The sequence below is a fragment of the Dromiciops gliroides genome, chromosome 2, assembly GCF_019393635.1.
Source record: "Dromiciops gliroides isolate mDroGli1 chromosome 2, mDroGli1.pri, whole genome shotgun sequence".
NCBI classification, from domain to species: domain Eukaryota; kingdom Metazoa; phylum Chordata; class Mammalia; order Microbiotheria; family Microbiotheriidae; genus Dromiciops; species Dromiciops gliroides.
The window spans coordinates 340,975,942-341,000,075 of NC_057862.1; the positions used below are offsets into that span (position 1 = coordinate 340,975,942).

Genomic DNA, 24,134 nt, shown 5'->3' on the forward strand with positions numbered 1-24,134 from the left:
TGGCCATTGTTTGGCCTCTTGCTGGCTCAGAATGGGCATGAATAGCAGTTGTTTCTATTTTGACCAGAAACCCTGAGGTTCCCCGCCTTTATCTTTTTTTTTTTTGACTAGGTAAAAGAGGCCATTGCCTCATTTCTTACCTAGCCTTAATCACTGAATGGATGTTGCATCAGGCAAACCTGTGAAAGTCCTTAGCTTAAAAGGTCATGGTCTCCTATTGCATTGGGCTATCTCTAGTTGTCCTGATGTAGATCTTGCCACTGGATCCAGATGGCTCCAGAGGAGAGAGTGATGTTGGTGACTTTGCACAACCCTGCCTCACCTATATCCAATTCACTTAAAGTCATTACATTACCCATTACCCCCTCCTATCCCCCCCCCCACACACACACCATGTCATGGTCCTTTTTGAGAACAAAGGACAAACAACTTAAGAGGTCAATCATTCGGTCCCTCCTCAACCCAACAAGGAGGCTGTGGGGCCAGGAAAATGAATTCAGTTAAAGTCTCCCGCCCTAGAATCCTCCCCAGTACTTTTCAAGTTCCTAGACTATACTAATATAGTACTCAAATCCCTCACTAATTATTAATATGCTGTACTTAGACTTCAGGGCAAAGATTAGCTCCTCCCAAGGTGAAACAAAAAGTTGCCACTCCCTAAAATCCATAGATATATTTCCATCTCTCTTGAACCTTTCTTACTCCTTGTGGAGAGAAGATTCAAGTTGGCTTAATCCCACAGCCCCTCGGGTAGGTATCAGGGGGCAGTGGGATAAAGGGAGGCACTGGAAGTGGATTACTCCAGCCAGTGACTTAATGAGTTGAGGGAGAGGGGGACTTGAAGGAAGTTATCTTCACCACCAAAAGAAAAGAAGGGGAAAGGAAAGGAAAGAGAAGTGGGAGCAGGGAAGTAGATTGCCCATCAAAGACCCGGACTCAGTCCCAACTCTTGCTGGTCTGGGAGTTTCCCTGGGAGGCTGTGTGGTGGAGTAGAAAGAGTCCACAGATGTCATGCAAGAAAAAACTTCCCAATCAGAAGAGGGATCCAAAAGTTGAATGGGTTGGCGGGGGGGGGGGGGGGGGGGGGGGGGACGGGGGGGTGTGTGTGTGCTGGGAAAGAAGGTAGGCAATACCAGGGATGGGGAGTGAGGCGAAGGACAGCCGAGTAGGGAGTGATTCGGGGGAGGGGATTGAAGCAAGGGAAGGGACAGGGAGTGATGCAGGGGGCCGGGACTGAAGCTGGGGGCCGGGGAGTGAGGCAGGGAGAAGGGGTGATGCAGGAAGACAGGGATTGATTCGGAGGAGCTGAAGTGTGGCAGGGGTGGGGGGCTGAGGGACCAGGGGCGATGGGTAGAGGTGAGGAAAGGGGCGGGGATCTCCCTGGGCAATCCTCCGTCCTGAACTCAACCCGAAGCCGCTCGTAGGGGATGTTGGCGAGGGGCGTCGGTTTGACTAGCGGGCCCGGGGCTTCCTCTCCCTCGGTGCCGGACGCCTTGGCGGTCGGTCCGCGCTGGTTTTGTTCCCTACTCTACACTCGAGAGGGTTGGGCTGGTCAGGTTACTGAAAGGAAGGAGAGTGCGGGGGCGGGAGAGGTCAGGTCCGGGGTCCGAAGTTCGGGGACAAACCACCGCCACCGCTCGGGCCTCGGTTTCCATGTCTAGGAAGCCCCAAGAGCCCTCCACCGAGTGATCTGGGACTCCTTTCCGCTCAATCTCGGTTTAAAGCGCTTTGAAATGAGATGAGAGGGAACTTTGCGGGCACTTTATAGATAGGCAAACAAACGGATACGCGGGGAAGAGCCTTAGGCCTGAGATAAGCCACACTACGGAGCTCTTGAACTCCTTCAGCCCAAACCCTAACCCGACGCGGTCCCGCGACCCCAGGTAAGTGGCCCCTCAGACCTGCAGCACTCCGCCAGGGCTCCGCTAGGGGGCAGCAAAGTCCCGGGACACCCGGCCTGGACCCATTCCCGAGGCCGATTCCGGGAGAAGGCGGGATTTCCGGTTCCTGACAGAGCCGGCGACCCACTTCCGTTTCCGGCTATAAGGCGAGTGTGGTGCTGACGAGAGGATGGAGGTTCTGATAGCTCAGTGCTCGGCGCGGCTCTTGCAGCAGGTCAGGCCCGGGCTTAGGCGGGGCGAAGGTGGGGGAAGACGACATGGCCAAGGAAATTAGTCCGGCCCCGGAGTTGAATGCGACCGGCCCAAGGCTGCCCCGCAGGAGTCGGACCGAGACTGGGCCGCGGGACGGGCGGAGGGGGAGGGTCTCCGACTGCCCGGGCTACTAACATGGAGGAAACGGGACCCTTCCTCCGCCGGGGGTAGGGTGGTCGTCCAGGAAAGCCCCTGGCCTTGGGTACTTTACTTTCTTTCCGAAATGCCCCATTCACGGTCAGGTTCAGGCGGCCTGGGCTTGTGTCCGGCCCAGGAGAGAGGACGCCGTTTTGGGGGTGAGGGGGTCTCCCTCGACATCTGAAGAAAGGTTCCCGGGAATTTCTCACATCCTCCCGGAATCATGTCCTCGTGTCTTGGAGAATCGGCCCGTCTCCAGTTTTAGGTGTTAGAGTTTGGGAGAAAAAAAAAAGGAAATTGGTGCTGGGGGCTGGAGAGCAGGGGTGTGGAAATGGAGGTGATCCTGGGGGTGGGAACGGTGCTCTCAGGTCTCTAGGGTAAAGCCTTCGGTGTAGGGTAGTGTACCTTGAACCTCAGTCAGAGCCCAGTCCATATGATAAGGAAACTGGAGGGGACAACCTTAGGACCAGTCCCAACGTTGTGGAAAACCTTGAAATTGAACTTAATGGATAACACTGATCTGAAAAATGGAACAACTGTAGTGTGAGCTCTGCCACACCTGTATTTTATTGATGCTTTAATAGATATGGAGCTGTTGGTATGGACACTCCTTTGTGCAAATGAAAACAAATCTTTGTAATAAATGACAGCAAAAGTACCTTTGTTATCTCTTTATCTGAGTCAGTCTAGTAGCTTGGACTGGGTATGGCCATATGTAATGCAAATGGAGCCAAACACTCATCAAAGCTCACAGTTCATTTTAACTATAGTTAATTGTAGTTCAGAGGAATAATCCAAAGAAGAAAAATTACCAGAAGGCATTGGGGGAGACAGGATGGTCCTATCCTTTTATCTTGGCTAGGTAATTTGAGGGGCTGACATTATGCATGTAAATCTAAATTATTAGCTTTCACCAGCAGCTTTCTCCCATTTGTCTAATTTATTGCCCAGCCACTTTGAAGTAGTGTGTCCCCCCCCCAAAAAAAAGTACTTTGACCCAGCATATCATCTGAATATAATAAAGAATACAATTATTAGACCAAGGTAAAGTAGCTGGTAAAGTACAGTGGAAGATCTTACTCTTTTTTTTTCCTTCATAGGAGAAAGAGATTAAGTTTCTGACTGCTGAAATTGATAGATTGAAAAACTTTGGATGTATAGGAGTTTCTCCTGGTTTGGAGCAGTTGCGAGAAGAAAATTCAAAACTTAAGTATCGTCTGAACGTGCTTCAAAAGGTGGGTAAGCCTCAGCTGTGTCAATAGATTCAGAGGCTTATTCTCAGTTCTAGACTTCAAGATTCATAAAAGATTTTGTAAGCACAACATGGCATTTGGAAAAGAGAAGAGTAAAATATCTCCTTTCTTCTAGGGATCAAACAGGTTACTCCTGGTCTCCTAGTTTTGTGCAAACTGAGCAAAAGCTGACTAGTCTTATGCTTAGTGTCTTTTTGTGGTTCTTTGAAGTGTGTCATTAAAATGTTTTGTCAGCTCAGCATGCCCTTAGTATAGTAATGGTATAATTACTGAAATTAATACATTTTAAATGCACATTTTAGATTAAATTAAGATAAAACAGTAGGCTTCAGCCTTCAAGTCAAGTACAGGGTAGTTTATTGGACCTGAATTAGAGATACCAGTGAGAGAGCATACTTCCTCCAAACTCAGTACAGACCCTGATTCCATTTCCAGTGCGCTAGCCAGTTCTGAAATGAAGTTATAAACTTACATGTAGTCATAAGTTATATACAGTTCTAAAAATGAAGTTATTAAATATTACTGGGAATCAGGAAATCTGCTCTTTGGTCCCAGGTCTGCCACTTAACTATACCTGTGTGGCATTAGGCAGCTCATTTGAACCTCTTATATTTCTTCATCTGGAGGAGAGGCAGCTTTATACACTGCCAGGTTGCTTCTCATACACTAGGTGCTGTGAAGGTTACAAAAGACAGTCCTGTATCCTTAATAAATATTTGGTTGCTTGGCATTGGGGGGGGGGGGGGCCGGAACGGGGCAGTGAGGGTTAAGTGACTTGCCCAGAGTCACACAGCTAGTAAGTGTCAGGTGTCTGAGGCTGGATTTGACCTCAGGGCCTTCTGAATCCAGGGCCAGTGCTTTATCCATTCTGCCACCTAGCTGCCCCCAACTATGCAATTTTGTTGGAAAAAAAGTTTTAAATATATGAAACAATTAGAAACATTATCAATGTTTTATAATATGTGTAACGATAGCTTACATTTTAATAGTATTTTAAAGTTTACCAAATGCTTTAGGATGTAATACAGGGCAAAGTTCTATGGCATATTTACCCAATTTATAGTAGTTTCAATATCCTATGTCATGTCTTAATCAGCTTTATTTCCTATTGAATTCTCCATTAAACTGTAAACAGGAATTATAACTTATTTAGTAGACCACTAACTATTGTTCAATAAATGTTGTTTAAATATAAAACTATGCCCAAGGGGTTATAAAACTGCATAATCTTTGACCCAGCAATACCACCACTAGGTTTATACCCCAAGGAAATCAGAGAAAAAGGGAAAGTAACTATATGTACAAAAATATTTCTAGAAGCTCTTTTTATGGTAGTAAAGAATTGTAAACTGGAGGGATACCCATCAACTAGAAATGGCAGAACAAGTTGTGGTATATGAATGTGATGGGATGCTATTATATTGTAAGAAATCATGAAGAGGATGGTTTCAGAAAAACCTAGGAAGACTTATATGAACTGATGCAAAGTGAAGTAAGCAAAATTAGAACAGTCTGCACAGTTAACAGCAATATTGTAAGAATAATCAACTGTGAAAGACTTGGTAATTATGATGAATACAGTGAACCACCACAACATTGAAGAACTCATGATATAAAATGCTCTCCACTTTTTGGATTAACAACTAATGGTCTCAGTACAGATTGAAGCATTTTTTCCCTTTTCATTATTTTTCTTGTGTGTCTCCCCCACCCCCAACATGGCTAATGCAGAAATGTTTGGCATTTCTATATTTGTATAATGGGTATCGTATTTCTTGCCTTCTCAGGGGTTGGGGAAGAGGGAGGTAGAGCATATAAATAAAAATAATATTTAAATTTTTAAAATACTGTTTATTAAAGAACAAAAAGTCCTCTAAGACATCCTATTCTGCCTTCTCATCCCATTCACAGACAAGTTTTAAGAATATAATTCCCTATATCAATATTTTCTCACAGGCTTTAAGTGGTCAACAAAGTAAAGTGGCTAAAAAAAGTTAAACAAGAATCTAATTCAGATGGCTTTGTATTCTGTTTATGTTCATCTGACAGTCTAGCTCAAATAGGGAAATTGGGAGTTAAAGTAGTAGTATTAATTAATGGGAATGAGTCCAAACTATATGCAATATGGAGATCGTGAAGTTTCCTACCCCAATTTGTTATTTTGGCAAAGAGTTCATCCTTCCTCTGTCTTAACAATTCAGTAATATTTTTGCATGCTAATTTTTCTCTATTCTAACATTTGATAAGTTATTTATGAGTGATTGTACAGTACAATTTTCCCTCTAGGAATTAGGGGAAATTAAAATTTGAGAAATTATTTTATTTCATTAAGGCTTAATCAAGCTCACTCTAGTTGCTATTCTCCTTTTCATTATGTGAGTTTAAATTCCTTAAGCCTGCAACTTAGTTCCCTATTTCTCTGTTTGTAAGTCACCCATCACCCACTTTTAGGAGAAATTTATGTTAAGATAAAAGTCAAGGGTATTTCATAAAGCACTAATGTTAAATATTGAAGGAAATCTAAGTTGTTGCTATGCAAATTCCCCATACCCTGATTCCCATTCTCTGATTCCAGCCAGTCCTGATTGGATAACACCTACATTGCTAATGATAGATTGTGTCACTTTACTATTAAAAAAAAATGCCTTGACTGTCAAGTGGGGTCCTTGGGCACCTCAGACCCCATTTATTGGCAGTTGCTAGCTTTACTAATAAATTGTGCTAAGAAGTTTGTTGCCTCCATTTCTCTTATTCATAGATTTCAATCATGACAGTTGGTGAGCCAGCCAGGAGGCTGAGTGGTAGCATCCTTTCCCTAGGACCTCATCACTGAGGAACTCCCTAGAGGGCTCCAGTACATACTTTTAACCAAGGGTGCCCAGGAGCTCTGACTCTCAGCCTCAATCCTAATTCATTCGAGCTAAAATAAGCCCTAAATGGGAGAATCCTAACAGCAGTACTTGAGGTATTTGTCATGGGTAAAATTAATGTTCCCTGCCCCAACACTCAATCCAATCTTTAGGAATAAACTATCTGTGTCAACACTATAACTTGTAGCAAATTCCCCACCCCCAGCTGTCTTGATCATGTCCCCACACTCCCTCCATCAGCTCCCTACCCCCAACTGTCTTGCTCTTGTCGCTGTGATAGCAATCTCAATAGCAAAGGCTACCCTTTAGGACTGCCAGGAGGGACTCCCTGTTAGGGGCCCCCAGGGCTTCATTTAGACAATTTAGTCTCCCTGATCTGGTCCAAAGAAGAGACTTTGAGTTATTAAAGGCTTGGAGATTACAGGCAATAAATTTGTGCACACTGACTTTTTTAGCTTAAATTAAAGGAAGGAAAAACATTTGTAATTCTGCCTTACCATATTTTCTGTGTTTTGTGGTAAATACTGCAAGCTTCTTCCTGTGACCTCTTCAGCCAAAGGTGAGATAGAGATATTTTTTGAGGGAATTTTCAAAGCCTTCAAAATAGGAAGTCTCTCTCTCTCTCTCTCTCTCTCTCTCACACACACACACACACACACACACACACACACACCTCCTTCCCCCTCCCTAAATGGCCAAGCTGGAAGGGCAAAGAAGGAAGGAAATTTTTGTTCCCAGCTTGTAGAAATATATTAACATTATAAACTAGAAATTAAAATTAGTTGACTAAACTGTAATGTCTTTGCTGCAAATTTCCAAATTATGGTAACTGCTAGAACATCTTAGTAGATTCTGGAAGTTTGAAGAATCAGGTTAAACACCTATAATCTCTACTTCCTTTACTGGAGGGCAATAGAGGAGCTAGATTATCAGTAGATCTGAAGGTAGTTTGAAATGATTCAACAAGATTTAATTGTCTAGGCAAAGTAGTATGGTATTGTAATCTTATTAGAAACTAAAATTGTAACAAATCTAATTTTTCTACTATGAACTTCCAAATCATGGTTTGAATGTGTTTCTAAATATTGAAATATTTTGGTGAGTTTTTTTTTTAAAGGAAAAAGAATAAATCATTTATAAAAAATGCATTTATACCTCTTATCACTCTTTCCCTGGACAGGAACAGATGTATTGTTTCTCTACTCTTTTTTTTTTTTTAAGTGAGGCAATTGGGGTTAAGTGACTTGCCCAGGGTCACACAGCTAGTAAGTGTTAAGTGTCTGAGGCTGGATTTGAACTCAGGTACTCCTGAATCCAGGTGCTCTATCCACTGCGCCACCTAGCCGCCCCAGGAACAGATGTATTGTTAAAATGCAGGGAAAGAAGGTGATTTCACCGATTAGAGTCCACAGCTCAAAGTTTAAATTTCTCTGATACTTAAGAATTGCCTACTATTAACTTTATTGACCATGAAAAAAAAGAAACTTATCTAAATCAGGAAGCAATTTAAAAGTAAAATATAATTTAGAAAGGTGTTTGTTTTATCATGGTATTTGCTTCTGGTCAGCCTAAGCTGTTAAGTACTGTGAATGATATAACTTTAAAGAAATTGGAATAAACTATACATTTCTAAGCTTTCAAAAACCCAGAAGGGTGACAGTCTTTCAGTTAATTGTGGAGTTTTTTGTAATAAAACTTGCAAAAGTCCAGTGGAACAAATATTAATTCCATAAATAGTCTGGGATATGATTGGGACAAAAATTTAAAGATTTTTCAAAGTAAAATTTGCAGTATAAAATTAATTGGGTGTACATACTAATACTCTATTCTTGAAAGAGTGGATCCCTGGAATCTAAATGCAAATTGAGCCATACTATTTTTTACTTTTTTGTGGTTTTTTTATAATCTATATCAGAGTGCCATATTGGGGAGGGGAAAGGGAAGAGAAGGAGAAAAATTTGGAACTCAAAATCTTATATAAATGAATATTGAGGGGCAGCTAGGTGGCACAGTGGATAAAGCACTGACCCTGGATTCAGGAGGACCTGAGTTCAAATATGGCCCCAGACACTTGACACTTACTAGCTGTGTGACCCTGGGCAAGTTACTTAACCCTCATTGCCTGCAAAAAAAAAAAAAGTATATTGAAAACTATCCTTACATGTAACTGGAAAAAAAATACTATTAAGATTGGGGGGGGGGAACAAAGGGTAGATCCCAACCTTTAGGGTCTCCTGAGAAAGAAGATGTGTACTTTACCCACCCTATTAGAGCATTTAGAGGGACTAGATTAAGAAAACAAAAGTGAATGCTTTAGTTCGTTGGCTGATTTTGAGCTATGTAAAGTGGGCCCTGAAATTTGAAATGTAACAATAAATGACCTTTGGGAAATTCAAGGTTCTAAATACAACCATTTGAGATTGTAAACCTGAACTTGATTTTTTAAAATTTATTTTTTGCAGGGCAGTGAGGGTTAAGTGACTTGTCCAGGGTCACACAGCTAGTAAGTGTCAAGTATCCGAGGCTGGATTTGAACTCAGATCCTCCTGAATCCAGGGCCCGTGCTTTATCCACTGTACCACCTAGTTGCCCCCTATTTTTTGTTTTATTTTATTTTATTTTTTGTGGCCTGAACTTGATTTGATTGAAATTTTGTCCTGAAACTAAAATTTGTGGTCTCATTTACAGTGAGATGTGTTCTCCTATTGGAATATTGTCTCCTTTACAGATTAGGAAACTGAGGTGTGGAAAATCTGTTTACCTCAGTTTCCATAATCTGTAAAGGGGATAATAATAATAGCACCCACCTCCCAGAGTTAAGAGGATCATATAATTTTGAAATGCTTGTCTTAGTACCTGATTTGTGCCGTGTTGTGAACAGTGCAGTATTCAAATCTTATAAGAATTCAGTTGGATAAAATGTTTCTTTGGTAATGCTCTGATGCTTTAAGATTGCTTTTCTATTGGCATTGATTCCGTTATTATTTAACTTTTTAAAGATTTCATTCTTTTCCTTATTAAAAAAACTTTTACTACTTAACTGCCATATAATGTTAACTAGCATATTGTTATGTTGACATGTTTAAAAAATTCAGAATAACTGAAAAATAAAAAACTAAACATTTTAAAGTACTACAGAAGACCTGGACTTTGTACCTCTTTAATTCAAGCTTTAAGAACTGAAAAAAGCCTCAGAAAAAGTCTACCATGTTGTAAGTACTGTATTAAAATGTTAAGAAAGTACTCTATATTGTGCTTAATTACAATTACTATGGAATCCCCAAAGTGATTTTCTATGTGTAATATTTTGGAAGTACATTTGACTGAATTAATAACTGATAATAAGTTCTGTTTCATGTTTTAAATATATGACATATGTGAAATTTTTCTTATATTATGAATTTTGGGGAAACATTGTATCAGACACTTTAGATTGTAAATTGAACTGTTAAGATAGTGAGAATGTTTGAAACTGTTAAATATTTAATGAGATCTATTTTGCTTTAAATTGGAAAACAACAATCATAATGACTTACTGTTGGGAGAAAGAGTAGTGAAATCCTCTTAAAACAATCCTTGTCTATGAGAGGCTTTTTACTTGGGTGAAGTCTTAAGATGTGATCAGCCCCATTGGCAACATGGTTTGAAACTCTGAAGTGCTACAGTTTGAGGAACTAGGACCTCTACCAGCCAAAGTGGGGAAATTGACAAATTTACCAAATAGTAGAAAGATAATTTCAAAGAGAATTATTTGGCTACTACTTCTGAAAATTTTAAAGATTGTATCTGCTAATAAATAAGATGTAACTTAAATTTATATTCTTAGGACAGGAAATTTAAAATAGCCAGGAATTTTCTAAGGGTTTTGAACCAAGATTTACTATATGTATAAACTCTAGAATGTGCTTAATCTTATTTTATAAATGAAGGTAAATGAAATATCCTTACTTGTGCAGCATGAGAAAATAATAACCTAGCCCTAAGCTATGATTAGTGAACCTTTGCATTTGAGGTAAAATTTTGTAGGACTATAATTTGATATTGTTCTGAGTTTTGATTTCAGGTACAAGTGTCTGAATTGTCATGAAACCATGAGTTCATTATTCAAGGGGATTGTCATGTGCTGCCCAAAGAGACTGCAGTCTGAGAACTGCTGCAGGTGGAAATCCGTGCCCAGGATAAGTTGAGGAGACAGTCTGATGTAGGATCCTCCCGACTTAGCTTCCCTATTGTGTGATTTCCTTTATGAAGGAAATTTTCCCACCTGGTTAATTCTGAGCCTGGCTTTTGATACCCTGCGAATAATGTGGGACTTTATTTTATGGCTGACTGTTATTCTTGCCTGTAATCAGCACTAAAGGGAATTTTTCCCCACTGTGGCTTGTGTCAGGTCACTGCCTTTGAGGGGATAGTATTGGTATTATCATAATGTCTCTTTTTTTATTCCCCCTTTCATAGCAAATTTTTGTAAACAGGGCAGATTGTTGTTGCAACACAAAATCTCTTAGTAGATTAGTACTGAAACATCTGAGTTACTATAATAGGATATAATTAAGATTGCCTCAGTAAGATCTTTTATACTTGCATCCTGTTATGTGTAGGGAATCTTGCTGTTTTCAGTCTAAATTAGTTACCACAATATCCTGAGCAACTAATGAGTTCTTTGCTTTGCCCACCCCCTTGCTAATAGTTGTGTATTCGTGTATAGGAATGAGTCCTTAAGTATCGAATTCTCTCAATATGTACACAAATCTATAATGTTATATATGATGATGTGGGGATTATATCACTTATCTCTCAAAAGGAAGGAATTAGATCAGAATGTAAAAATTGTCTAATTAAATGGAGTAGTAAATTTTGAAAAAGCAACAGAATCAGACAGATTTCTCTAAAAATTAGGAATGTGATTGGCTTTCAAATGTTTCTAATGGGATATACAGGCCCTGAGTATGTTTTAGTAACAAGTTCTCAAAATTGGATCAAGAATTTTGTATATAGGGCAGCTAGGTGGTGCAGTGGATAGAGCACCGGTCCTGGATTCAGGAGGACTTGAGTTCAAATCCAATTACTTGACACTCATTAGATGTGGGACCCTGGGCAAGTCACTTAACTCTCATTGCCCTATCAAATAAATAAACGAATGAATAAATAAATAAATAAATGAGAATTTTATGTGTGAAATTTCAGCAATAATTGAAATTATTTTCCTGTTTTGAAGTCTGATAATTTTAAGAGATGGAAGGGCTCAAAGTCGGACTCTCTAAGAGTGTACTAAATTGTATTCAGCCTTGTTACTGGATGATTCAAGCAAACTACATTGAATGAACTTCATAAAGCAGGAACTACTACAGGACAGACTGGGATTTTGGACTTTTTGCTACATGACTTCCGCCTTGGAGATAACATTACATCAAGAATTTCCAGTGGACCAGTGGAATTCAACCTGCTTGGGAAGGCTCATTTCAAGTACTTTGATCACCCTGGGACATGAGGGACTCAATGAAAATACTCCCCCATAATCCCGATAGGTTATAGCAGAAATCCAATTGCTTAATGAAGATTCCCCCTGGTGGGACCCTTCTTCCTTGTTTTCTTGGTTATCCTCCTAGAAGAAGCATAGTAGCCACTCTAGTTAAATATGTTTTCTTTACTTTAGACCTTGTAATTGTTTTCTAGCTTATATTAACTGTTCTACTTTGCAGTGCCAAGAATTTCTCAAAATTAATTAATCAGGAGTATTGCTAAGTGGTTTTGTAAATATAAATTTAACTCAACCCTTTTTTAATCTGTAATTATTACTTTACCTTTAAAGATTTTGTAGGAATGATACATGGAATGAAATAGAGTTCATTAGATATTGATGGTTTTTACTATGCTTCTATTTATACCTTTGATGATTGTTTTATTTAAGTGTTCCATAGAAGAGGCTTATTGGTTCAAAGGGGGAAATTGTGGAATATTAAATTTGAGATACTACTGCATTAAGGCTCAATCTAGTTACTATTCTCCCTCTTGTTTTTAAACTCCTTGAAACTGCAACTTTAGTTCCCTGTTTCCCTATTGTAAGTAACCCACCACCCATTTTTTAGTAGAAACTTGCTTAAGGTAAAAGTCATATATTCCATGAAACATTGATGTCACATATTCCAGGAAATCTAAGTTGTGGTTGTGCATATTCCCCATATCTTGTGCAAAATCCTCATTCTCTGATTCTAACCAATCATAACTGGATAATACCCACATTGCTAATAATAGAGTGTCATTTTACTATTAAAAAAAGTGCCTTGACCAAGGTAGACTCCTTGATTACTAGGGAGCCTTGGACCCTATTTATTGGTAATTTCTAACTTTGCTAATAAATTTATTGTGCTCAGAAGTTTGTTGCCTCGGTTTCTCTATTCACAGATTTCAACATGACAGAGTAAAATCCTAATTCCATAATTCTTAGAGCCTGTGATTAAGTGGCTTGTATATATAAAATACTGCATGTCTTGTCAAGATACCAGATGTGCCAACACTAGACCTTCAATTTATGTTGTCTTTTTAATTTTTTCCCTAACATTAATTCCTTAAAACTCTATGGATGTTGTATGAGACTATATTAGAGTCCATATTGTACTTCAGTGGCAATTTATATTCCTCTTTCCACAGAGTCTTCAAGCAGAAAGGAATAGACCAACTAAAAGCATGATTAACATCAATAGCCGCCTACAAGAAGTCTTTGCTTATGCTGTTAAGGATGCTTATCCAGATTTGGAAAATGCTCCCCTGGTAGTCACACCAAGTCAGCAACCAAAATTTGGGGATTATCAATGTAACAGTGCTATGGGCCTTACAAAGGTACTATATTAAAATTAATTATTCTAAGATATTTAAATCTTTGGACAAGATCATGTACATTCTATGAACAGAAGATTGCAGTGTTTATAATAACATAACTATCCTTGGGTTCTAAGTTTACCCTATTCCTCAGGTGTATATCTTTTCCCAACACCTAGTACAATGCCTGGCCTATAGTAGGCACTTACTAAATAAATGCTTATTGATTGAATAGGATTTCCGCCCCACCCATCCCCAAAATATTGAAGGACTTAATTTCTTAAAGATTTAGACCTATGGCTTGTTTACTCCAACAGCCAATGTATTTGCCACAATAAATTTGTGTTTCCCTATTTCTATTGATTTTCCATTGTAATCTTATTTTCAAGTAGAACTGGACCTTGGGGGGGGGTGGAGAGAAAGGACTAAGAAAGAAGGGGAGAAGACTGAACTTCTCCCTCCAAATATAGGTTATTAATAATTATTTCTCACACCACACTCACTAGATAAGAACTTGATTATTTAGAACGGAAGATAAGTGGGGAGGGTGGCAGGAGAAGAGCTGGTGGCAATTACCAAAAATGAGGAAAAATTCATTTAACAATAAATTCTGCTAAATCTCTGGAGGGAAAAAACCCCCAAAAACACAAATATGAAGAATCATCTCTGGCCAATATTATAATCACCACAGGATAACCCAGACCACCCATTAATTTTATTTAAGTAGAAATAATGGGTTAAGTATTTAAAGCTACTAGTACCTGGCAGATGGGTGATTTAAAATTTTTATGTTTGGATATTCATGTGTACATTGCTCCTAGATAGAACTGGGGGGGGAGGGGAGGAACAATATCAGACACAATATACTAAATAAGGCATGGATGGATGTTCAAATAAAAAAAGACAGATTCTTATTTTCCACAATTTCTCAATTAATTGTGAGGTTAAAGTTTAATATTACAAAATATTAAATTCTAATTAATGCCCAAATGTATTCCATGACGACTTGTAAATTAGAGGTTTACAGAAAGGATCTTTAGTACCTTAAGGATGTTGTATTAATAAAGTAACAACAGCAAATAAAATGTGCTCTCCACATATTTTCACTATCTCATTTAAGATAGAGAAATTGCATGGTTTTGACACTTTAATTGTCCTCATAGTATTTCTTATATGAGCTGACCTCATAAAAAGAGGCTAGGCTTTACTATCTCTGCTTTTTTTGGTGACACTTATACAAAAAGAACTTTGTTCTTTATGTCAGGGTGCATCCATGGATTTGCAAATTTGTTCAGGTTTGTAGCATATTGAGTTGTCTTGTGCTTTGTTAACAGATGCTGCTCAAAACCAAGGAAGAGAAAGTTAATCCAAGAGATGTTGCAGAAAATATTGTCAAACACCTTCCAGACAATGAATACATTGAAAAAGTTGAAATTGCTGGTCCTGGTATGATCATAATGTCATCCTTTTAAAGTAGAAGTACTGACACTGGTTCCTCATTGAAACCAGCAAGACAAATTCAAATCCAGTTTTAGGGTAAAACACTGAGTAGTGAATTAAATAAAATGTGGTTAGTAAGAGGGGCATTCAGGAGATAGGAATCATTTGACTATCAACTGGCCATATGATTATAAGTTGGTTGTTTCAGTTTTCTGTGCTTCTTTTCCTTACCAGTAAAATGAGGGATAAATAATATTCATTTAACTTCAGGTATGATAGATATAAAATAGTGGATATGACGGTATTTTTCAAAACATAAAGTAGCATAAATATAGGCCCTTTAAAAATATTGAGTCATCATAGGTTATCATAATGATATTGCCTGTACTATAAATATGTTTTATTACACCCAGCATCATAGTTTGGTCATGGGAGAGAAACCTTGTTTTTATCAGAGGCAGATAATTGATAGATCATAGTTAACAAGAAATATCATCAAGTTACATTCAGGAGACTTGAGTCCTTTAGAACTATGCTTTTTTTTTTTCTGTCATCAGTGATTGTCTGTGTGAACTGTGACAAGGTATTTTGGGCCTCTATGAACCTTGGTTTCTTCATTTGTGAAATGGTAAAACTGGACCAAGTGATCTTTAGTGCCCTTTACATCTCTAAAATTATTTAGTTCGGGAGACCCCCAAGTAGTTGCCATATTCATGGTTTGAAACACCTTGACAAAAACAATTGGGATGAAACTTTGCTTTTGCTGCTTATGTAGTAAGCCATTCCAGGGAGAGTGGATGGCTTATTAATGATTGAAAACGGGTCTTCATTTATTAAAGGGTATTGATTTTTAATTTATATTAAAAAACAATATTTTTATTAAATTAAAATATGATTTGTATTAATGGAATTAAATGAATAATTTTTGTTAGAAATATGAATTTTTCTCAACTGTAGATATTTTTGTTTATTTGAAAAGAAAAATATTTGTAGACTAAAACTAAGGGTCTGCAATTTTGGTTTGTTTTTCCTTTCTCACTATTAGGTTTTATTAATGTTCACCTAAGAAAAGATTTTGTATCCAAACAACTGACTCATCTTTTGGTGAATGGAGTACAGCCACCTGTTCTTGGAGAGAGAAAAAAGGTACCTATGTGGACAATATTGTTATATTGAAGTATTATTTATTGTACACAGTAATGAAGAGCTGCAATCATGACTTGTTATGCCTTTCATTTTTCTGCATTGATATTTAATTATTTAAATTATTGTGATATGATTATGAATGGAATATAAAATCACTGTAGCCTTTCCTTTGGAATCCTGATAATCACAAACATGAAATGACAGATTTTATTTGAAATAATTTGATCTTTTATTAATTTCACATTTATCAGTACTCTTAAAGCTTTTTATTTAAGGTCTAAACTAAGAGGTGACATTTTAGTTATTTAAAAAAAATTAACAGTGATGGTCCTGTGGAAAGAATAAGTCTGTATATCATATCTTGACATAGATTCCTTTCTAAGCTCTACCACTGACTAATTGTGAATGATAACACTTGCCAAATCCATCTCCCAAGTTTCTTTTAACTATAAAGTAAGAAAATACAAAGGAGAGTGAAGGAAAAAGTTAATGGTTAGCTGATTTCAGGCTCTACCTTTTACAAGAGTCCCTTCCTCTCTAGCTGCTTATGCTTACCTTCCACTCCCTTCCCCATCACATCCTTTTTCTTTTTTATACACTTATTTATGTATATATTATCTACTTCAAGAGAATGTACGCTCCTTGGGGGCAGACATTTTTAGCTTTGTATCTTCCCAGTATCTATTTTTTTTTTTTTTTGGTGAGGCAGTTGGGGTTAAGTGACTTGCCCAAGGTCACACAGCTAGTAAGTGTTAAGTGTCTGAGGCTGGCTTTGAACTCAGGTCCTCCTGACTCCAGGGCCAGTGCTCTATCCACTGTGCCACCTAGCTGCCCTTTCCCAGTATCTATTAAAGTACCCAGCACATGGTAAGTATTAATAAATGTTGGTAATGATGTAAATTTTATGAAGACATTTATAATTATATTTATGAATTAAGCTTTTCTGCACAGTATTTTCTTTGGTTTTCTGTTGCAGGTTGTAGTTGATTTTTCTTCTCCAAACATAGCTAAAGAGATGCATGTAGGCCATCTTCGGTCAACAATTATAGGAGAGAGCATGTGCCGACTCTTTGAATTTGTGGGTCATGATGTACTCAGGTAGGTACTACTTTCCTTTATTTTGACATTTCTGTTGAAAATTAGAGTTTTCATTTGAAAATGGCTTTGTTCTAGACAGCGTCATTAAAAGTGTGGTTTCCATTCTTACTGGTCTAGAGCACCTTGAATCTCTTTATCTCATGCCTTGTATTTTATCATACTTATTTGTGTACAGGTTGTCTGTCCTTCTAGTAGAATGTAAGCTTCTTAGTGGCAGAGGCTCTGATTCTTCTGTTCATATTCCTAGCACATATCATAGATTCTTTACATGATAGCCATTTAATTTTTTTTTTCCTAAATTGAGTTAAATTGAATTGAATGAATGAATTTTTCACTTAAACTCAGTTATTTGGGCCTACTTGGATTTCCTGAGTTATCGTTATCCAGGTTAGCTACATTGTAGAGATAATGCAGTCTTTTGATAAGTTTTCCTATTAACATTTCAGTATGATTTGCTAATCTAGTGATTAGTTTAGGTGTTGTAAAAACTTCAGAGTTCTATAACTTGAAATGATCATCTAATTAAAATGTCCATAACATGAGGAGTTAGCATGAGGTGGAAAGAATCTGGGAATTCGGCTTTGAGTGCTTGGCTTTGCCACAGGCCAGTTGCGGAATCTTGAGCAAGTTGTCTTCCTTCCCTGAGTCTCAGTTCTCTCGATAAAATTTAAGGGGTTGTATTTCTTAAGATCCACCTGGCTCTGATTCTGTTTCTGAAAGTGGTTTTGTTTTGATTCCTTACCAGATTAAATCATGTGGGAGACTGGGGGACGCAGTTTGGCATGCTCATCGCTCACCTACAAGATAAATTTCCAGACTATGTAACGGTTTCACCTTCTATAGGTGATCTTCAGGCCTTTTATAAGGTATATACTACTAGTTATTTGTTCTTTGTCTCCCTCCTTCTGGTATGACATTAAAGCTCTTCAGAGTCTGATTCCAGATTACTTTTGCATTGCTTATAGAACATTGCTCAGCTCACTCCCATCAAACTAGCCTTCTTATTGTTCCCTGTGTATGACTTTGTATAGGTGGCTGGGTGAGAACAGGTAGATAAAACCCTGGATTTGGAGAAAGGAAGGCCTGAGTTCAAATCTGCCTCAGACACCTTATTTATTAGGTGTTTGAATCTGGGCAAGTCACTTTACCTCTCCCTCAATTTCTTCAGCTGTAAAGTGGGGATAATAGCTTCTATGGCCCAGGGTTGTTATGAAGATCATACAAGATAATATTTATTGAAAAGGTCTTTGCTAAGTGGATGCTAGTTATTATGCTAGCTCTGGCCTGCATTTGTGCCTTTGCAGAGGCCATATATGGAATGCTTTTTCTCCTCATCTCAACCTCTTAGAACCCTTAACTTCCTTCAAGGCACAGCTTAGACACCACCAATGGCAAGAAGCCATTTCTGAATTCTCAAATTGTTAGTATCTCTTCATGCCCCCAAATTACTATTTATTTTGGACATATCCCCTATTTTCTTTTTCTTTTTCTTTTTTTTTTTGGTGGGGCAGTGAGGGTTAAGTGACTTGCCCAGGGTCACACAGCGAGTAAGTGTAAAGTGTCTGAGGACAGATTTGAACTCAGGTCCTCCTGAATCCAGGGCCAGTGCTTTATCCACTGTGACACCTAGCTGCCCCTCTATTTTCTTAATCTGTATATAAGTTGTGTTCCTCCAGTAGAATATAAACTTCCTTAGGTTATAAAGAGTCTCACTTTTTTATTTGTATCTAAATTGAATGATATATAACATATAATATCTTGTTTACTCATCTTATAAATCTGACTATTGAAATGAATTTTTTACAATGCTGCTAATTATTGTCATAATGAAACTAAAATATGTTTTGAATCAATTTGCTAAAAATTATTGCATTTATGTATATGTAGGGACATCCAAAACATCTTCTACCTTACTTCTTTTGGTGTGTATCTGGGGTAGAGAAGTACTATATTTAGTTTTGTAAACAGAGCAGCAAAGCTAAAGTGGTATAATCATGTCACCTTATTGACGGTTTTTAGTGTTGGAATGATATTGTCACCCAAATCAACAAATGTTCCAATGCTTTTTTTTGAGTGTGTGTGTGAGGCAATTGGGGTTAAGTGACTTGGCCAGGTCACACAGCTAGTAAGTGTTAAGTGTCTGAGGCCAGATTTGAACTCAGGTCCTCTGGAATCCAGGGCCGGTGTTCTATCCACTGTGCCACCTAGCTGCCCCCCAACGCTTTTTTAAAGAACAGAAGAATAAGCATTCCTATTTCAAAAGAAAAGCAAAGTTAATTTTTCAGAAACCACTTGTGGAACAGGGAATGATATATAATTTCAGTTTCCTAATTACATCTTATACAGTCCCCTTTTTTTTGAACCAAGTAAAAATTATTTGAGGTAGAATTGTGTAAATTGGGAAAGAAAGATAAAAAGCAGAAAATGTAAGGTTTTGTTATGTACAGAAAAAAGCAATAAACATGGTTCTTTAGCAAATGCACTTGTAATATTTTTGAATATTAAGTATAGTATAAGTCCTCAATTCCCAAATCTTTTTATTTTTGTTTCTTTAGTGGCATAGGTTATAGATTTAGGAATTCTTGATCTCTTCTCCAGAATTGTATAAATAGGCTTATAGATTTTTTTTTTTAAACTCAGGAATCTAAGAAAAGGTTTGACACTGAGGAAGAATTCAAGAAGCGAGCATACCAGTGTGTGGTTCAACTACAGAGCAAAATGCCTGACATCACAAAAGCTTGGAGTCTTATTTGTGATGTTTCTCGCCAAGGTGAACTTTGGGAATTTATTATATCCAATGTACAATATTTTAAGTAAGATCTTAACTTTATAGCCTTCACACAATTTTATTTTGCTGTGATGTGATACTTTGTTCCATTTACTGTCTGGAGTCTCATGAGGAGCGAATGTCAGCCCATTGTCTTGTGTCACTTGAGAAATCAATAGTGGTTTATCATTTTACATTTTGCTTTTTATAGCTTACTTATGCAAAAAAAATTCATAGCCTTTTATCATACATTTTCAGCGGTTTTTTGGAATTTTTGCTTTTTGTGGGGAATAGGGGTGGTAGATGTAGAATTCAAAGTAAAAGTTTCTATTTTAGAAATGATATTTTATTATCATTCTCTAATTGTCACTCAAGTGTATTTTGTACATTTTAAAATTTCATTGTAATTGTACTTTTTTTTTAGATTACACATGTTTTTTCTGTGTTTTAAATTAGCACAGATAGACCCGTTTTCTTTCTGTTGAGCTAATTTTCTTTTTCTTTTAGAGTTTAAAAAAATCTATGATGCTTTAGATATTTCCCTAATTGAAAGAGGGGAATCATTCTATCAAGATAGGATGACTGATGTTGTCAGAGAATTTGAGGAGAAAGGTAAGTTGTGTCCTTTGGAGGAGGGTGGGGGTGGGGGGGTTGGCAATGAGGGTTAAGTAATTTGCCCAGGGTCACACAGCTAATAAATGACAAGTGTCTGAGGCCAGATTTGAGCTCAGGTACTCCTGAATCCAGGGCTGGTGCTTTAACCACTGCGCCACCTAGCTGCCCAAGTTGTATACTTTTGAACTTAATGAAGCTACCAAGAATTTGAAACTGTATTTTAATTCAGATTATTATTTTCAGAACAGTGAAAAAACTTATTTTTGTTATCCTCATTTCCTCTCATAGTCCATCTGGAGGTGATAACATATAAACAAACTACATAGTAATTATGTCAGTCAACATGTATCTATTAAATATTTATATATTCTACAATGGGGAGAGAAAAGTCAAGTAATGATACAATCCTTTCTCTCTGGGAGCTTACATTTTACTGAGGTAGACAACGTGAATGTATTTAAGTATACACAAAATAAATACAAGGTAGTTGCAGATAGAGGGTACAAGCAGCTGGAGAGACCGGGAAGGGCTTCATAGAGAAGTAGAAGGTGGTATTTGAACTCAATATTAAGGAAAATGAGGGATCTTATGCAGAAGAGATGAGGCAAGAGTACATTTCAGGCATGGAAGACAGCCACTGTAAATCCATCTAGACAAAAGATTGGTCTGCTGTTTTTGAGGCTCAGAAACAAGTTGGTTGCCTGAACCATCCTGGGTTATTAATATTAAATAGTATTGAGTCACAGGGCTGGGAGTTGCAGAATGATATTTCCCCCCTAGAACTGAAAGTGGATGGAAATTCAAAAAATGATGAAAATGAAAGGAATTAGAATACTTAACTATCTAAACTCTCCTTTTAATAACATTGTATGTCCTGTGAAGGAAGCTGATGATACCTGGAGACTTAGAGTAGGTGAATAAAAGTATACTAATTACTGCAGCCATTGTGACCTGATAAAAGTAGTAGAACTCTAGATCCAAGTGGTCTGGCAAGTGGTATAGAATTGATCTCACCAATAGTATCTTTTTCTCTATTCCCAAGGCTAGTGAGGAACAGTTTACTTTTTTTTTTTTTTAGTGAGGCAGTTGGGGTTAAGTGACTTTCCCAGGGTCACACAGCTAGTAAGTGTTAAGTGTCTGAGGCCGGATTTGAACTCAGGTACTCCTGACTCCAGGGCCAGTGCTCTATCCACTGCGCCACCTAGCTGCCCCAACAGTTAACTTTTTTTTTTTTTTTTTTTGGCGGGACAGTGGGGGTTAAGTGACTTGCCCAGGGTCACACAGCTAGTAAGTGTCAAATGTCTGAGGCCGGATTTGAACTCAGGTACTCCTGAATCCAGGGCCGGTGCTTTATCCACTGCACCACCTAGCCGCCCCCCAACAGTTTACTTTTACCTGGGAAGGAATGGAGTTCAGTATACCTCAACAAGTCTGTCTGTCTTTCTTTTTTTTTTTAAATAATAAACATTTTTATTTATAGTTTTGAATTCCAAATTTTCTCCCTCCCTCCCCTCCACCTTTCCTGAAGCAGTAAGCAATCAGATGTAGGTTATATATGTGCAATTAAGTAAAACATTACCACATTAGTCATTTTACATAAGAAAATTTGAAAGAAGAAAAAAATGAAAGAAAGCAAAAAAATAGCATGCTTCATTCTGTGTTCAATCAGTATCAGTTCTTTCTTTGGAGGTGGACAGTATGCTTCATCATTAGTCCTTTGGGATTGTCTTGTATTAATGTATTGCTGAGAATAGTTGTCATTCACAGTTCTTCATCAAACAATATTGCTCTCTCTGTGCACAACATTCTCTTGGTTCTGCTGACTTCATTATTCATCACTTCATTCAAGTCTTTCCAGACCTTTCTGAAATCATCCTGCTTATTATTATTAAAAAAAGAAAGAAAGACAGACAGACTTGTTGAGGTATACTGAATTCCATTCCTTCCCAGGTAAAAGTAAACTGTTCCTCACTAGCCTTGGGAATAGAGGAAAAGATACTACTGGTGAGATCAGTTCTCTACCACTTGCCAGACCACTTGGATCTAGAGTTCCACTTCTTTCATCAGGTCACAATGGGTGCAGTAATTAGTATAACTAATAAGCAGCATGGCTAGCATATGAGTTAGCCCTGAGGGATGGAGGCTTTTATTTATACTTTTTCCTTTGTAGTGGCCAGGGTTCTGACTAAGTGCTCTATTACCTAGTGTGAAGGCCAAAATTTGATATACAGAGCATTATTTGGGTGACTCACCTTAATATTGGGGTCCCGGAAATAATGAGGGACCTTTTAGGTTCACCCTCCCCTCTAAACTGCCCTTTTTAGATATTTCTCCCAGGCCAATAAGAAAGGAGCCTCTAAGCTTTAATTCACAAAAGGATCAGATTTTATTACTTGGGAATTAATTAAACAACAAAGGTAAAACTAATAAAAATCAAAGACAAGGAAATAGGAAAAAAAAATACAGATAAATACTGTTAACTCTAAACTTAACCCATGCAATCCCCAGATCGTTTCCAATTAAACTAGTTCAAAGGAATTTAGGATTTTCCGTAATTAACTCACCAAAACCTGGACAGTCTATGGTTGCTCGCGCCACTGGAACAGCAGATGCCAGACCAGGGAGAATAGAAGTGGACAACTAAAAGCTCTCCACTTTAGACTCAGTACCAGTGGAGGAATTTTGATACCTCTCACTGCATACAGTTGTTCATAAGGCATTTTAATGGTGATCAGACTTCATACCTTTTCAACATTCATCTCCAGATGGAAAACCCAGCAATTGTGATAGCAATGGGCCCAATCTAGAACCATCTTTTTGAAAAAATGGGTGCCCTGATCAGGGCAGTGGTAGAGGGAAAAGGCTTTGAGGAGGATGTGTTCCATAAGAGCTTTGATGAGATCTGATAAAGGCAATGAATTTAACTGACACTGAGGTAAAGAGCCAATATAGTCAATTTTCTAGTCAGAGGTATCATACTATCTGATCTTTCAAAGGTGGATTCTCTAATTGGCATAAAGAATAATGTTAAACAGAAGTAATTTCATTGCCTTTAGATAAAGAGATCTTATATCTTGTACCCACTGCAACAGAATATCACAGCCCCCATGTTGGGATTGATGGAGCCAAGTCACTACTGTCTGCTAGATCCAATTCCCAGTTTGTTCTTTTTATCATTTTTGAGAAAAGTGCATGAATAGAAATTGGGACTTTTTTTCTTCCATTTCTACACAATTCTGGACCAATCCACTTCTGATATCACTTAACTTTTTTTTGTTGATGCATTTTGTTTTTATATCACCTTCTTCAAATATAAAGTAGGAAAAAGCCATTAAGCAAAATCAACCAACATACCGACTATGTCCGAGAGTGTATGCAATATTCTACATCCATAGTTCTCTGTCCCCCAACCCCCTGCTTCTACAAAGGAGGGAGGGTCATTTTCTCAGCTCTCAGCATTCAGTTTCATTTTTTGTCCTTTTTATATTGTCACTGTGTTAACCTCTTGATTTTTTCCCTAGATCTTGAAATATTATTCTGATTCCCTATCACAGCCCTTTTGGGTTATGTTGTAACTTGGCTTCTTGAGGGTGTTCTCAAAGATAATTATGGCTTTAGCTTGGATAACAAAGTCACAGAGGGCCTATGCTGGTGGAACTGGTGGGGCTTTCAAAGGGGCCTATCAGGAGCTTAGGAACAACTGCCATGAAGAGATCTGAGTTGTGCATTAGAGCTAGAGGGCAGGCAAAAGTACTCTTGGTTTTATGATGTGTCTCTAAAGTGTTCTTAGCAATAGCTACTCCTGAGGGCAAATAATTTTTGTCCAATGAATAGA

At 38.0% G+C, this 24,134-nt stretch overlaps 1 protein-coding gene across 2 annotated transcripts in view; it reads left to right on the forward strand.

The window, feature by feature from the left end:
• The first annotated feature begins 1,419 nt into the window (after positions 1-1,419).
• Positions 1,420-24,134, forward strand: part of RARS1 (arginyl-tRNA synthetase 1) — a 31,659-nt gene continuing 8,944 nt past the window's right edge. Inside the window, exons 1-9 of one of the 2 annotated variants that reach the window (XM_043989390.1) lie at positions 1,420-1,883; positions 3,392-3,526; positions 13,066-13,254; positions 14,568-14,679; positions 15,719-15,819; positions 16,796-16,917; positions 17,663-17,783; positions 19,558-19,687; positions 20,192-20,296. In XM_043989390.1, coding sequence (XP_043845325.1) covers positions 13,102-13,254; positions 14,568-14,679; positions 15,719-15,819; positions 16,796-16,917; positions 17,663-17,783; positions 19,558-19,687; positions 20,192-20,296 — 844 coding nt within the window. In that variant the 5' untranslated portion in view covers positions 1,420-1,883; positions 3,392-3,526; positions 13,066-13,101. Of the gene's footprint in view, positions 1,884-2,020; positions 2,116-3,391; positions 3,527-13,065; positions 13,255-14,567; positions 14,680-15,718; positions 15,820-16,795; positions 16,918-17,662; positions 17,784-19,557; positions 19,688-20,191; positions 20,297-24,134 lie in introns of those variants that run through there. The other variant, XM_043989389.1, reaches the window with a different exon arrangement.